Source organism: Carcharodon carcharias, chromosome 11, assembly GCF_017639515.1.
Source record: "Carcharodon carcharias isolate sCarCar2 chromosome 11, sCarCar2.pri, whole genome shotgun sequence".
In the NCBI taxonomy this organism is placed as follows: domain Eukaryota; kingdom Metazoa; phylum Chordata; class Chondrichthyes; order Lamniformes; family Lamnidae; genus Carcharodon; species Carcharodon carcharias.
This window is the reverse complement of record NC_054477.1, coordinates 78,195,781-78,212,666: the sequence shown is the minus strand read 5'-3', so window position 1 is coordinate 78,212,666 and position 16,886 is coordinate 78,195,781. Positions and strand designations below refer to the sequence as shown.

Genomic DNA, 16,886 nt, shown 5'->3' with positions numbered 1-16,886 from the left:
AAAATATGACAGTTTCGTTGTTCTCACAAGTTCAAAGTGCTTATTCATCTGGCCTATATTATCTTAACTGCTTAAACTTTCCACCATCCCATTTTATTCTTAATTGTTTATTGATCTCCTTTAATCATCATCTGTCAATTTGTGCAGGTTTTAGTTTAGTATTGAATACAGAGAGACTCATTGTTCTTTAAAGTCTAAGGGTAATGTATTCTTAAAATGGAAATTTATGGCTTCATTAATTGCTCTGTTTAAACTGCTGTATTAATCATGAACTTCACAGAATAACAGCGTGGTTACAATTCGAAGGAGGCCATTCAGCCCATTGTGTATGTGTTGGCTATCCAAAGGAGCAATTCAGGGAGTGTCACTCCAGCCTTTTGCCCATAGTCCTGCACATTATTCCTTTTTTGATAGTTATCCAATTCTCTTTTGAATGCCTCGATTGAACCTGTCTCTACCAAACTCTCAGGCAGGACATTCCAGATCCTAACCGCTTGCTGCGTGAAAACGTTTTTCCTCATGGCGCCATTGCTTCTTTTGCCATTTACCTTAAATCTCTGCCCTCTCGTTCTCGATCAGTGGGAACAGTTTTTCCCTGTCTAAGCTGTCCTGACTTTGATACCCTCATGATTTTAAATGCCTCCATCAGATCTCCTCTTAACCTTCTCTTCTCAAAGAAAAACAGTCCCAATATCTCCAATATATCTATGTAACTGAACTTCCTCACCCTTGGGACCATTCTTGTGAATCTTTTCTGCACTCTCTCTAATGCCTTCACATCCTCCCTAAAGTGTGGCAGCCAGAATAGGACACAATACTCCAGTTGTGGCTGAACTAGAGTTCTACAATATTTTAACATCCTTGTTTTTGTATTTTATGCCTCTCTAATAAAGTCTAGGATGTTGTCTCGCAGTATTAACTGCTCTCTCAACCTGTCCTGCCACCTTCAATGATGTATATGCCCTGGTCCCTCTGCTCCTGCATCCCCTCCATAACTGTACCCTTTACTTTATATTATCTCTCCTTGTTCTTCATACCAAAATGAATTGCTTCACGTTTCTCTCCATTAAATTTCATCTGCCATTTGTTCACCTATTCCACCAACCTGTGTCCTTTTGAAGTTCTATACTATCCTCCTCACAGTTCACAATTCTTGTAAGTTTTGTATCGTCCATATATCTGAAGTTATGTCCTGTGCAACAAGGTCAAGTCATTAATATTTATCAGGAAGAGCAGGCATCCTAACACCCGACCACTGGCGAATTCCACTATAAAACTTCCCCAGCGCAAAAGACATCCATTAACCACTACTTTGTTTCCTATCACTCAGTCGATTTTGTATCCATGTTGCTGCTGTCCCTTTTGTTCCTTAAGTGATTGCTTTGCTCACAAGTCTGTTGGGTGGCACTTTATCAACTGCCCTTTGCAAGTCCATGAACATGAGATCAACAGCATTACCCTCATTAACCCCCTCTATTCCAACATTCTTGCAACAAAAATAATTTTGTGCATCTTGCGACCAAACAATAAGTTTACATAAAAGGTGAAGACCATTGTAGGAGGGAAATAAAAATGATCTCAAATCTTTTTAGGGACCTAAATTATAATGACCTAGATATGTTGAATGATACTTTATAAAGTTTAATTAAGAACATTTTTGAATTGCGAATGTTTGAGCCATGGTAAAATTTTTAAAAATTGCATTTCTTGCCCTTTTGTTATAAACTAAACATCCAGAATTTACAAAATGAAACATGCAGGACTGGTAGAGAAAATCTCGATGAGAGAGAGTGTTCGCAATTTTGCCGCACTTCTCACACCCTCCTCAGCCCTCCCCCACTCACCACCTGAGCCAGTTATGTTCTTCAATGTAATATTCCTTTACTTAAACCTTGGAAAATAAGAATGACTGATACCTTTCATCATTACAAATATTTCAAACCTTTCACTTGTGTAAAACGCACAGTTATATTTTTACATCTCCTGTTCATAGGATTGCATAGAAACGGGCCATTCAGCCCAAATAGTCCATACCTGTGTTTATACTCCATTTTGGCCTTCGTTCATTTTTTCTCATCTAAATCTACCATTGTAACCACCTATTCCCTTCTCCCTCAAATGCTTATCTGGCATTAAATGCATATAAAGCATTCAGGTCAACCACTTGGTTCCACATCCTTAGCGCTTTTTGGGTGAAGAAATTTCTTCTGAGTTCCCTATTGGTTTCAGGATAAAACAAAACATGAAAAATCATTATTGTTCAAATGTTATTCTTCAAATAATAGGCTGCTATTTTAACTGGGCATGTTAGGTTAAAATTGTCTTTAACAGGCCCAAAAATACCCCAGATCAGCCATAATGCAAAATAAAAGCTGTTGACTATTTACTTATTAGGGCAGATAGGAGAGGGAATAAATGCCTCACTGCTATTTGGTTCCAAATATGAAACAGGTTTCTGGTTGGCATTCCAATCCCAAATGTGCTGAATTCTGTACTCGTGTTTTATTTACATTTAAGCTGTGTTCATTCTTAAGTTTTAGTAACTGAATAAAGTGACTTGTATTGGCAAACAGAAGACTGCCAAAATCAGGAGGGCTCCCTAAATATTTTTACATGAATAAATAATGAAAAGCTGGAGCACAGTGCCCTGTCTGAATCCCAGGCTATTTTCAAATTGTTTTTAAACTTTCCTTTATTCCTGGTAGGTAATGCTTTCTTCCAAAGTCCTTTCTTGTTGATTTTGCCTATTTTTTAAAGAGCAGAATTACATCTAATAAGTCTGTCCTGGCTTTATTAATTACTAGCCTAATACCCCTTGCTATATCCCTCAGTCCACTCTCCAGATGCACATTCAGTTGCCTGTTGAGCCCCTTATGTTATTTGTTTTGGTTGCCCAAAAAGGAAGTAAAGGAAGTATACAATCCTCTCCATAAGTTGAATCTTTCAAAAGTGTCCTCTTGAAATGTTTTCTTCTTCAAGGATAATACATTTAGGTTTATTAATATTCCATAGCAACATAGACTCCTGATATCAAAAATTAGACTTTGTGATCCCCCCTAACTCCCTAGGATCATAATACCCTGCCTATATTTAGGAGATCAAAACTGTATACGTACTCTAAGCCGATGCCTTTTCTAGCAAGAATGGAACCTCTTCTGATTTCATGTGCTCATGCAATCCATATCGTATCTGCCATTTTTTCATTAAAGGCAAGCATTTAATTGATTGAAGCCAGAGTCAGATTCAAGCAGAAATGGTTTGGGGCCGGCCCATTTAATATAGTTTAAAATGTTACTATCTACAGAATTTTAAAATGTAAACAAAGCAGTAAACATAAGTAGCTTTTTTAATGTTTTCATTTATTTAATATAGAAAAAGATGCCAGTTACTATTTGACTAGTGACTTTAGAAGACCACATTGGCAAAGAGGCAGATTGACTCGTTTGTATGTTACCACCAACTTGGGCTTCAAGATGCACAAGAAGAGCAATTGTAGCAAAATTGTCATTGTCAAAATGTTATATTTCTTAAAGAGCTGGGCAATTTGAATCATCTAACTTGAGTTAAAATTCAGGGTGCAGGGGTTCCACATATCTGCAAATTTATCCAGTTCAGTTTTGTTCAGATTCTAAATTTGATTTGAAGCTCATCCCTAGTTAGTGGTCTTTTTATAAATTTGCGATGAAATGTAATTATGAGAAAAGGCTTGGTGTTATCCCAGCCATCGAAAAACAAACTCTCTCTTTGTTGATGCTGTCTGATGAGATGAGAATGTACAGAGTACCTTGTTCTGTGAATTACCTCAGAGGCCTACCTGTGCAGCAAGATGATTTACACTCTCTCAACTCACATGTTGTCTAAATCCCAAGACCTGTGTTTAGAGCTTTTCTAATCACTCCTACAACAAAATTTCATTGAAGATTAACTCCATGGAGAATGATAGGTTGGACCACATTACACAATAACTAGATTATTTCTGCTGTTGGGTAGTTTCTCAGCGGGCAATTGACTCTGTTATAGAGTATATAAATACTTAGTTTCAGAAGATAATTGAGTATCTGCACCTTCCACAGGATTCATCACAGCTCGTCAGTCAATTTTCTGAAATGGGACACAGGGAAATGAATGGCCTACCTTCTATGTCTGAACTGCATTCAATGTTGGAATAATAGATGTCTTTATACCTCTTTGAACAAAGCTTAAATTAAGTCTATGAGGACTGTTAAATTTAGCATTTTGTTCCATGTCCAAAAGTAATGCAAGACAGCACAAAGTGTAAGCAAGAAAAGCTGAACAGTTGTAACTCAACTCTGAGAAAACGAAATTAAAAACTTTTCAGCAATAGCTAATAGGAGCCAGGATTTTCCCCTCGGCGATTTGGGGGCAGGGCCCGCTCGCCGAGGGGAAAATGACGCGGGATGACGTCGGGAGGAACCCCCGACGTCATCCCGGTCCCTTTAAATATTCAATAAGGCGGGTGGACAGCAAAATCAGCTGTCCACCCGCCGACCTGTCAATGGCCAATTATAAAACACCCTGCCCAGCCAACCTTAAGGTTGGCGGGCAGGCCAGGAGCCCCAGCGGGCTGCAGATTATTAATGAAACTTCATCCACTGGCGGGATGAAGATTCATGTCCGTTTTTTAAAAATTTAATAAATTTTATGTGTTTGTTATTAACATGTCCCATCTCATGTGACATTGTCACATGAGGGGGACATGTTAATAATTTTAATATTTATCTATTCTTAGAGCTTACTTACCTCTCACGAATCTCCCTGAGACAGGACTTTGCCTCAGGGAGCAGTGCGCTCTTACATGCGCATACGCAAAAGAGCGCACTTTGACAGATGAGGATTCCCTCCACTCCTCGCATAGGAAGCGTTATGCGCTTCCGGTCGGGCAGGCTGCTGGGCGGGCCTTAATTGGTCCGTCCACTCAAAATGGCGTGGGCCCCGTTTCAGTGGAAGGGGTCGGCTGCCTGCCCACTGCCGAGCTGGTGGCGCCCGCCCACCAGCCAAGCGCTAAATTCTGCCCAGAGTGTTTTCGGCTCAGAAAATTCTTCAAGTTATTAAGGATGTTTATTGGCCCAGATTTTGTACTAAAATTTATTAAAAATAATCTTGACACTAACACCACTCACCATTATTCAAAAGTAAATTGAACAAGAGCTGTGCACTGCACATGCGCAGTTAAATGTTTAAATCAGGAATTTAATGTTTTAAGTCGCTCTGCTTCTCCAGAAGCTTCACTAAACCAGTAGCTTGTCAAGAGAAAAGTCATTGAAACACATGGGCCTGAATCTTCTGGTCAGCGTGCGGGAGTGGGCCCCACTCGCCGATGTGTAAAATGACAGGCAGTGACGTCAGGCGTGCATCCTGACATCATCGCAAGCCATTCAGATCTTCAGTTTGGCGCGCGCGCACCGGAGTCGGCTGCGTGCCTGCCGAACTGTCAAAGGCCTATTGAGGCCATTTAACAACCACTTGAAATAATTAACAGGGCTGCCCATCCAACCTTAAGGTTGGCGGGCAGGCAAAGAGCCCAGGCAGCCTTTGCATTTATCATGAAACCTCATCCATTGGTGGCATGACATTTCATGAGGGCTTTATAAATTAAATAAAAATTTTAATTAAAATTCATTGACATGTCCCAACTCATGTGACACTGGGCAGAATTTTTCCGTCGGCATGCTGGGGGCGGGGTCTGCTCGCCGACGCTAAAGTGATGCGGGATGACGTCAGGGGGAATCCCCGACATCATCCCGCCCCATTTAAATCTTCAGGAAGGCGGGAGGACAGCGTGATCAGCTGTCTGCCCGCTGACCTGTCAATGGCCAATTGAGGCTATTGACAGGATAATTAAGTCAATTAAAAGCCCTGCCCGTCCAACCTTAAGGCTGGTGGGCAAGCCAGGAGCCCCGGCGGGCAGTAGAAAAAACATGAAACCTCATCCGCCGACGGGATGAGGTTTCATGCCGTTATAAAAAAAGTTTAATAAAGTTTTTGTCTTATTTGTTAACATGTCCCATCTCGTGTGACATTGTCACATGAGGGGTCATGTTAATAATTTTTTTATTATTCTATTTTTGAAGTTTCAAACACTGTCAGCAATCTCCCTGAGACAGCACTTAGTCTCAGGGAGATGTGCGTTCTTTCGTGTGCACGCGCAAAAGACCGCACTCTGACAGTTGGGGAATCCCTCTCCCCCCCCCCTCTCCCCACACAGGAAGCACACAGTGCTCTCCGTCGGGTGGCCCGCTGGGCAGGCCAACACATAAAATGGCGGCGGGGCCCGTTTCAGCAGCGGCGATCGGCTGCCCGCCTGCCGCTGAGCCGGTGGGGCCCGCCTGCCCATCAAGGGTAAAATTCTGCCCACTGTTTTTTTCACAAATAACATAAGGGGTACAACAGGCAACTGAATGTGCTTCTGGAGAGTGGACTGAGGGATATAGCAAGGGGTATTAGGCTTGCAATTAATAAAACCAGGACAGACTTACTAGATGTAATTCTGTTCTTTAAAAAAATAGGCAAAATCAACAAGAAAGGTCTTTGGAAGAAAGCATTACCTACCAGGAATAAAGGAAAGTTTAAGAACAATTTGGCAATAGCCTGAGATTCAGACAGGGCACTGTGCTCCAGTTTTTCCTTATTTGTTCATGTAAAAGTATTTACAAAGCTCTCCTGACTTTGGCAGTCTTCTGCTTGCCAGTACAAGGCCCCGACTCTCCCTCCTACCTCCATCTGTACAGCGCTCAGCACTCCCGGGTGCGTGCCACACTGGGCAGGCCTTAATTGGCCCACCCACATAAAATGGCTGCGCGCCCGCTCCCGCTCAGCCCGGCCGACAGGGAAAAAATCTCCCCATGGTAATTTGTGAAGTTGCATTACTTAGCTACTACATACCCATTAAAGGTTAAAGATTTTCCATGAAGCTGCATTTTTAACTGTGTGATAAGTCTTGATTGCTACCACTTAACCTCTCTAGCACTGAAACCTTTACAAATGTGGAGTCTTAATTTCTCAGGTTTTAATTATTGTTGGAGATTTTTTAGACGTATACACTTATTTACACAGTTCCCAGATACCCTGGTGAGGGCGCATACACTGAAATGTATTTCTAAAAACTGCAAATTCCATTACAATAGCTAGGGTCAGCTTCTCAAGGACACATGGTTCACTACCCCTTGGGTGTTGGGAACCTTTTGAAAGATATTTTTAAAAGTTCTCACCCATGCTCCCTCCACGTCCCCCATATACTTTCAAAGACATTCCTCCATCCTTCAGGCCCCCTCACCCAGTATGTACTATAAAATAACAAATGCAAATCTTGAAATGCACTTAAAAAAACCCATTCAAAAATTTCCCTTGGCGGGGGAGCGGAAAACTGCTGTTCTTACAATCCTATAAAAACGTCAATCAGGCAGAGCCGTCGTAGTATCAATAGCTGAAACTTTGCCTCACTTCGCATCTTGTCCAAATAAACATACAGACATTAAAATACATAGAAGTCTGTGAGTAAGTGTAATGACAGGCAAGCGCACTTCATTCACCACTGACTGCAAAATCTGGGCCATTGTTTCTCCCTACTTCCAGATCAACCTTTATTGAACATTTTTTTTAATGGAAAACTATCTATTCCCTTAAGTTAGTACATATAAGAAGAAAGCAAACTTTATTTGGTCCTTTGTTTGTATTACATTCTGGAGTTATTACCTACAGATTGATCCAGTAGTTGTACATTGAAGCCTCAGAACCACTCCCACTCACCCCAGACAAACAACCAGTATATTACAGATTTGAATCCCAATCCTGTTCAACAGCTTTATCAAATTGTTGGACAGAAGTGTGAAGGAATAAACTGTTCCACACTGCAGTAATCCATTTCCTAATGATCAGTAACTAAGGGCATGCATGGTACTCACGAATGAGAATGTAGGCCAAAATGATCCTGCCCTACATCAGCAGAGAGAGTATGAGAGAGGAGGAAAACAAATGTGCATCTAAAAGTTCTTTTTTAAAGGAATGTATATACCAAATATATTAACATATTGGTGATCTTTGTAGCTAATATTCTACTTTAGGAAAACATAATCTCAGCCTGTGGTTTCAATTCCTCTCAGAGCCTGCAGATGAATGTCCTGCCAACTGTTATGGGAATGGCGAGTGTATGGCAGGAACATGCCATTGTTTTCTTGGTTACATTGGACCGGACTGTGCACGAGGTAAAAGCTTCTTGTCATTGCTGTAGGAAGTTGTTGAAACCTGTTTACTGCATTTCTGACTAAATATCTGTGAGCTGAAATCTCTACATACAGTTTGTGATTTCTTTCAAAATTAACTCAGTTCAGACCCAGATTTTCACAGAGTTGGAATGACTCCAGAGACCTTTAAAAATGGTGGACAGGACCCAATTCCTTGATTCCTGCCCCATTCACATGCCAGCAATTTTCAACAGCGCAGTATAAGGGTGCAGGTAGCAAGTCTGCACCCTGTGTTGCCAACCTGACTGGTTCCATTGCGGGGCTAGACATTTCATACTACCCCCCACTGCCCACCCCCCAAAACCTGCAATTTTCGTGGAGCTGGGTCAGCTTCTCAAGGACACATGGTTCACTACCCCTTGGGTGTTGGGAACCTTTTGAAAGGTATGTTTAAAAGTTCTCATCTATGCTTCTTCCATGACCCCATACATTTTCCATGACATTCCTCCATCCTTCAGGCCCCCTCACCCAGTATGTACTATATAATAACAAATGCAAATCTTGAAATGCACTTAAAAAAACCCATTCAAAAATTTCCCTTGGCGGGGAGCGGAAAACTGCTGCTCTTACAATCCAATAAAAATGTCAATCAGGCAGAGCCATCGTAGTATCAATAACTGAAACTTTGCCTCATTTCACATCTTGTCCAAATAAACGTTCAGACATTAAAAAACAGTTCAAAGAACGAATAACTTATTATAACCTCCATAAAGATATCCATCAATGAAAGAAAACTCTCCACTTCAGCCTGTGTAATCTGATGAGCTAATTCACTAGTGAGTCTTGGAGCTCAACCAAGCATTCATAATGATGCCATCTGTGAAATGTATCAACAGAAACAGATGGCCAGACGCCTGTTTCTCTAGATGGAGTAGGAGGGGGAGAATCCAGTTGTTGTGGTCCATGTTGGTACCAATGATATATGCAGCACTAAGAAAGAGGTTCTGCCAAGGGCATATGAATAGCTCAAGACTAAATTAAAAAGCAGAACCACAGACGCAATAATCCCTGGGTTGCTACCTAAGCCGTGAGAAAATTGGCATAGAATAAATAAGATCAGAGGGTTGAATGTGTGTCTCAGAGATCGGTGTGGAAGAAATGAGTTTCAATTCTTGGGGCATTGAAACTTGTACTGGGGAAAGAGGGAGCTGTTCCATTGGGGCGAACTTCACTTGAACCACACTGAGCCCAGTGCCCTGATGAATTGGATAACTAGGGTTGTACTAGGTGCTAAACTAAATAGTGAGGGAGAGATTTAGAAAGTTAATAAGAAAGGGCAAGGCGATAGAGCAGGGGGATGATACAGGTAATGATAACCAGAGTGTGACAGTAAAGGACAGAATACAAACATAAGAATGCATCAGCAAATAGGATAAGAGTAAGGAAAAACAATAAAAAGACACAATTAAAGGCTCTTTATCTGTATGCATGTTGTATAGGCAATGCAGGAAAGAGGAATTGAGGCTACCATCAGATCAGCCATGATCTTGTTGAATGGTGGAGGAGGCTTGAAGAGCCAAATGGAGCACTCCTCCTATTTCTTATGTACTAATAATTGGCCGCTCAGCTGGTGACCGTACCACCGAGGTTCCTGCCACTGGTAATATCCTGCCTCCCAGCCCATCTCCGGTTGGCTAGTAAAGTCCATTCCGTTAACTCTGTTCCTTTCTCCAGTGATGCTGCCTGATTATTTCCACCATTTTCTGTTTTTATTTGAGATTTCCATTATCCACACTATATTTTGCTTTTATAGGTTAATGAAATTAGATGGAGTGGGGGGAATTTGGGAGCAAGAGGGTGGTGAGCATTGTCATTCAATGGACCACAAATCTAACATGGAGTTAGGGAGATCACTCCAACTCCTCCTGAGTCCTCACTAAGGTGATTTTAAAAAGTAGAAATCTCTCTTTTGCAAGGTAGTCTGTGACTGTCCCTTTAATGTATGCTGGCTTGCTTGCTAAGTGCCTGACTACACCGAAAGTTGCACAAAATAAATAAGCCTTGCTTGTATTACTCAATCCTGATAATCAATAGAGAAAATGGTCCCTGCTTTATAACAGGCTTTCGTGAAATACAAGATGCCTGCTGAATTTCCTGGTCTAGCCTATATGTTTAGTCAAGCTGATCTGACCTGAGCTTTCTGTCCTCTCCAATGCCTGACCCTGTTTCTTTAGGATCACAATTTACCTGTCGTTATTGCTCTTGAAACTTAATGAGCATATGTGTTTGCAACGTGAAATGTGATATGACATTTTATTTGAATCTGCAATCTAGATGCAGGTAAACTTTACATTTAGCATACATGTCAGATGCATGTTAATGAGGGGAAATGCAACAGGATTGCAGGAAACATAATTATGTATTTCACCTTTCAAGTTATGTAGGAGCTTTTACGCTGGCTCAGCTGATACCTTTTTAAGTCAGCTAATTCCAATTATGAAATGTATCTAAATCAAGTTGGAGCAATGGCCCGAGTCCTACGTTGCCCGATCACTATTTTTCTGTTAACTAATCAGATAAAAGAAACCACGGGCTGTACCAGAGTGGAAACTAAGTTAAGTAACCAACTCTCACAGATTGTCCTCCTTAAAAACATTTCTGGACTCGTTCCCAGTTAATTTCAAGCTGTATTTAGGTGGCTCAGTTTTGATCTCATTCTATTAGCAGAATGAAAAACAAATGATGCTTTAGAATGCTTTTGGGCGTTATAGATTAAAATTTATTGGAACAGTGTTTTCATATATAATATACAGTAGATAATATATATAAATATGAAACAGATCTTTTAAATGTGAGAAATATTTTGCATTGCAGTCTGTGTTAGCAATGCAGTGCTTTGATCTCACGGGGCACTTGTTTTTTTTTGAGCCACAACTTTTTATGTGCAGTTTTCTTCATATTAGCTAGGAAGCAAGAGAAAGCCAGAGAAGAAATATTTAAGGGCCTGTCAATTTGGGGCCATTCATGTGTCCCTCCCAACAAGCACTCCAGAGTTTTGTCAGTGGGGCCTGAAATCAAGTGCCTGCTTCTTGGCTGCAGAATGATGTTTAACTTGAGCAGAGCTACATGGCAGGAGGAGGAAGGACCAGAAGATAAATGATAAATGGAGAATGTTTTAATTTGAAGCTTCTTAATTTGCTCAAGTCCCCAGCATGGTTGTGACCTTGTGACAGAATGTGCTTAATTTTCTTTCAGTTTTATACCAAAGCTCTGTTCTATTGGTGAATGCTTACATTGCTGACTTTTTAGCTCATAATTGAAGAATATGCTAGAAAGTAGAATAAAAGATAGTTGGTTGGAGGTGAATAAACATTTTGACATATTGAGAATGCATCGGCAAAGGTCTTAGCTAAGCTGCCTTCATTATCAGCATTTAATGGTCAGGCTGATTTTCTTTCCATTCGCTTTCACAGCATCCTGCCCTGTTCTGTGTAGTGGCAATGGTCAGTATGTGAAAGGACGCTGCTTGTGCCACAGTGGTTGGAAGGGAGCGGAATGTGACATTCCCACAAACCAGTGCTTTGACCCATCTTGTGGCAACCGTGGCACCTGCATCATGGGGACCTGCATCTGCAACTCTGGCTATAAAGGAGAAAGCTGTGAACAAGGTAGGTGCCCAATTGCATCATTAATCATTTATTGTTGAAGTGTCTGAATTTACTCAGAATGAGAAGCAGAGAATTTAATCATCTCTCAGACTTCTGTCACAAGGAAAATACCAAAAGGTTACAGCCAGTAACGATAAGATTAACTTAACTATTGTGCTCTAGTTTAAAAGGGTTCATTATAGCATGAAAAAATAGGGTGACGGTTATAGTAAAAGTGAATTCGGACTTGCATACTTAGCTTTCATGCAGGGAAAATAATAGCTAAGGCAACCTAGTGTTCTGTTAGCTGTTATTAAGCCATGGCTAAAAGTCTTCACATTTTTCTTCCCAGTGACCTTCAGTTAGGATGATTAATTGTCAGGAGGTACCTCTTGTCAAGTTAGTTTCTGATCTTTGTTTCTGGGACCGCAACCATCTGTTAGCACAGAGGAGCTGGAAGATCACTTTTTGGAGGCTTTTCCTTTTCTAAATGCTTTGTACTTCGGTTGAGCAATGGGGTGACACATAGGCCGTGTAGAAAGCACCCTGTACGAAACCAGGTATTCTGATGCCTGGCCATCAGTTATGCAGCATCGCTTTTTTACATTTATCTGCTCGTGTCATTTTGAACACTGTAGTCACAGGTTAACTCTTGTTGTAGCCCTTACATGTTTGAAAGTAATGCCTGTTGCGGCTTTTTGTGTAAAGTTTTTGACATGCAGAAGAAACAAGTCACAACTGTCGCTTGAAGTGATCACACCCCTTTTGTAGCATAATTCAGGTGAAATATATCACTTAGGTCTCAAATTAATGTCTAAAAGTCTGTTCATCTTCCGTTGCAATATTTCTGAATTATACCATTTCTTCCTCCTCCTTTCCACATTCTCAGAACACTACATCGTTTCACATGGATTTTCTAAAAAGGAGCACAAATCAGCCATTTCTTCATGTATTTTTCTCTTCACTATATCTGTGCTAGTAGCACTAACTGTTGCAGCGTCTCCACTTTCACCATTATGTATGCCATTCTGCAGATGGCCCTGATGGAATTAATAGCACCAGGAGTGAAGCAATGTCATCAATATGTGACAGAATACTATCTGCTATTATGAAGGAGACTTGCATAAAAGAAAAACAATTTGATACCTCGATTATACACGTGCATACAATCCAGATATCAAGTTGTTATTTATATAAATATATATATATATATATACACATACATATAATGTACATATGATCCAGATATGAAGGGAACATAATAGAATTTGAAGTAATTTAGTTTTAGAAACCAAACAAGGAACAAAACATGTAAATGTAAACAATGTGCAGCTTCAATGTTCTCATCATCAGTGATTAAACTGTTAAGGTTCAATCATAATAAACATTGCAATGCATTGTAAGTGGAAGTCATTAAAGTATTGGGAGTTAAATTGTATGACAGCAATGACATTTTCTCATGCTTGCCCTTTTGCAGCAGAGAGTACTTACTACTGTTGTGCCCTGCCACGGTGCATTCTTCTTTACTTGCTAAGGCCAGAGGGTCTGGCATTGGATTTCTGTACAGCCACTTAAATCAATTTTGCTTTAGGATTGACAATGCAGATAAGCAAGTTCAAGTGTCATTCTGTGCTGTGATTAGAAGTGTCCAAGTTGCCTGGTAATTTTAACAATAGAGAATTCAAATCCCAGAGTCACTTGAACTTGACTGCATTGATCTGGGCAATTTAACCAGTTCACAAGTGCTTCCTTGGATCTGATAGCAGGCATCAGTGGAGAATGCCAGTGGGAGTATAGCCAGAATTGATCATAATTTTCAAGTGCATATTGGTATGTGTTCAAAATGTATTCTGTAGTGTAACATGCATACTTCTGCAGGTATGTGTGTGAAAGGTTAAGCTCATTAATTCTATTAGCCAAAAATTTATGTATCTGTAGAGACATTTAAACTGTTTAACAAACACAAACAGGACGAAAAACACATAATCAGTGTAGAATAAGACCAGCTGGTCCATCAAGTATGTCCCATTCAGCCATATTGCAATTAAGCAACATGGGAGGCAGCTGATCAGGTGAAGTGAGTGAGACATTGCCTCACCTACAATTCTATGGGGCTTGGCCTAAATAGCCAAGTGGTTATGGTACTGGGTTTGTAACCCTAAGATCAAGAGTTCAAATCCCACAATGGCAAAACTATGAAACAACTTAACTTCATCTGAAACAGATGGAAGTGGATTTTATATCAGTTTCTGTAGTGTAGTGGCTATCACATTCGCCTAACACGCGAAAGGTCCCTGGTTCGAAACCGGGCAGAAACATTATGAACACTTAAATATTGAGGATGATTTGCATTTTGGGCTTGGCCTAAATAGCCAAGTGGTTATGGTACTGGGTTTGTAACCCCCAGATCAAGAGTTCAAATCTCACAATGGCAAACTATGAAACAATGTAACTTCATCTGAAACAGATGGAAACAGGTTTACTCAAAAGAGTATCAAGAGTTCAAATCTCACAATGGCAAACTATGAAACAATGTAACTTCATCTGAAACAGATGGAAACAGGTTTACTCAAAAGAGTATCAAGAGTTTAAATCTCACAATGGCAAACTATGAAACAATGTAACTTCATCTGAAAAGGAACAGATGGAAACGTGTTTGTACTCAAAAGTTATCAAGAGCTCAAATCTCACAATGGCAAACTATGGAACAATGTAACTTCATCTGAATAGGAACAGATGGAAACGTGTTTGTACTCGAAAGAGTTACAATTTTCTGGGGAAAATTTTCTTCCCATCGGGCGGCACAGTTGGGAGCGGGCGCAGAGCTGCTCACCGCCCGCGATCGGCTGCACTCCGCCATTTTATGTGGGCAGGCCAATTAAGGCACGCCCAACGTGACATGTATCCGGAAGTGCTCAGCGCTACCTGTACAGGCGGGGGGAGGAGGAGGGAGAGTCAGGGCCTGTGCTCTTACACGCATGCGTGCAGTAGAGCACAGAAATCTACCTGAGGCATCACTGCACGCCATTTTACACATCAGTGTGCGGGGTCCACCCCTGCACGCCCAACAGAAGAGCCTGGCCTATGTGTGTGAGTATGAGAGTGGGGAGCCAGTATCATCATTGGCAGCATTTCGGCCAGCTGATGGCAGCGAAAAATATCTCTGTTGCAACTGACCCCACCACCACCACTCTTAACTCCTGCATTGCCCCCTCCCTCTCATTCCCCCTACTTATGTTGTCACCTCCTGCAAAATAAGCTTCATATCCTAGTTATTGAGATTGTGTGGGGTGGGGCAGAGGTTGTTGGTGGGTTGGGTCTCAAAAACAGTTCAAATAATAGCCAAAATAAAAGCATAAAATTCTGGAAAAACTCAACAGGTCTGACAGCACTTGTGGAGAGAAAAACAGAGTTAACGTTTCGCGTCTATATGACCCTGAAGAAGGTCATTCTCGGTATGGCTCTGAAGAAGGGTCGTACAGACTCGAGACGTTAACTCTGTTTCTCTCTCCACTGATGCTGTCAGACCTGCTGAGTTTTTCCAGCATTTTCTATTTTCATTTCAGATTCCCAGCATCCTCAATATTTTGCTTTTATCAAATAATAGCCACATAGTTCCTGTAAACCCACTGGATGGAGTCGTCCCAGATTTGCACTAACTGTGGTAGCAGACGTGGAAAACAATGTTCTACCCGCTGGCTGCAATGGCGGGTTTTTCTGCTGTATCATCCGCTTCTTGCCTCATTAATTACGCAACCACAGGAAACACGCCATATTGCTAGCGGGCAGACTCTGAATTGCCCGCCACACTGTTGCCTCACCATTTCCTCACTCTGGGTGCCAGGTCTAAACACCAGTCCAGGACTGCTCCATATGAAGACATGGCCTTGAAAGCCAAGAAAAGTTCAGTGACCTGTCACTGAAATGTCTTTTGGAGGCCCACTGTGATGTCCTCCATCCCCTCTCTGGCCGCAGGAGGACCAGCAACCTCGCCACTATGGCTTGAGGTGTTGGCAGTGGTGGTCAGTGCCAGCCCTGCACAGAAGAGGTTGGCCATCCAGTGCAGAAAGAGAATGAATGATCTCATCTGTGCCATCGGGGTAAGACAATCATCTAGATAAAAACAAAAAACTGCGGATGCTGGAAATCCAAAACAAAAACTGAATTACCTGGAAAAACTCAGCAGGTCTGGCAGCATCGGTGGAGAAGAAAAGAGTTGACATTTCGAGTCCTCATGACCCTTCAACAGAACTAGGTGAATCCAAGGAAGGGGTGAAATATAAGCTGGTTTAAGGTGTGTGTGTGTGTGCGTGTGCGCACGCGCGCGCCCAGGAGAGGCAAAAAAAAACTAGGCTATTTAGAGAAAAAAAAGTACACGGAATTTCCTATCACACTTCTGAAGATGATCAAAAATGAGTTGTGGGAGATATATCAGGAGGTATATCAGCCTGTATTCCAACAATGTTTTGTATGCTGTAATATCAGCCTGCTCTGGGAACATGTCCAGCTCCACTTTGAACATTTTTCAGCAAATCTGTATCCACTGTACAAGCCAGCAAATTAGTCCATAGGTCAATGACCCTCTGGGGAAATGATAACCTCCTGACATCTAACCTAAATCAGCTTTTGCTTAAAATGAGCACCAGCCACAAAATTGAGAAAGATTACACTAACAGCTACCTGAATGCTTCAATGACTCTAGGATATAACATGTTTTTCTTTAAATTAGCTTTTTAAAAATCTGTTGATGTGACTGCCTGTGGTACTTGGAGTCAGCCTCATATTTAGCAGCCAGCAGAAGTGTCTATCGACCGTACTTTTGTTGCTAAGGGAATGCTGGTAATTGCTTTCTTGCTTAATCGACAGCAAAAAATAACTACTTGGACATAACAGACAGTCTAAAACATGTCTATTCCCAGGGAAGTTCTGCTGTATTTTACAATAATTAGTCACTTATGAAGAGCTGGTCTTTAACTATTTCATTGGATCACTTTTAATAGTAAACAACTCTTATTTCTGTTACCTCAGCAAAAGAATT

At 41.1% G+C, this 16,886-nt stretch overlaps 1 protein-coding gene and 1 non-coding gene across 6 annotated transcripts in view; both read left to right on the top strand.

The window, feature by feature from the left end:
• tenm4 (teneurin transmembrane protein 4) overlaps positions 1–16,886 on the top strand; it is a 523,453-nt gene that overhangs the window by 310,559 nt on the left and 196,008 nt on the right. For all 5 annotated transcript variants that reach the window (XM_041199170.1, XM_041199166.1, XM_041199169.1 and 2 more), the window contains 2 exons: positions 8,121–8,222; positions 11,675–11,869. In XM_041199170.1, the coding sequence (XP_041055104.1) occupies positions 8,121–8,222; positions 11,675–11,869 (297 nt within the window). The remainder of the gene's footprint in view (positions 1–8,120; positions 8,223–11,674; positions 11,870–16,886) is intronic.
• On the top strand, positions 14,094–14,166 carry trnav-aac. Its single transcript has one exon. It is a non-coding gene; the product is annotated as a tRNA-Val (tRNA).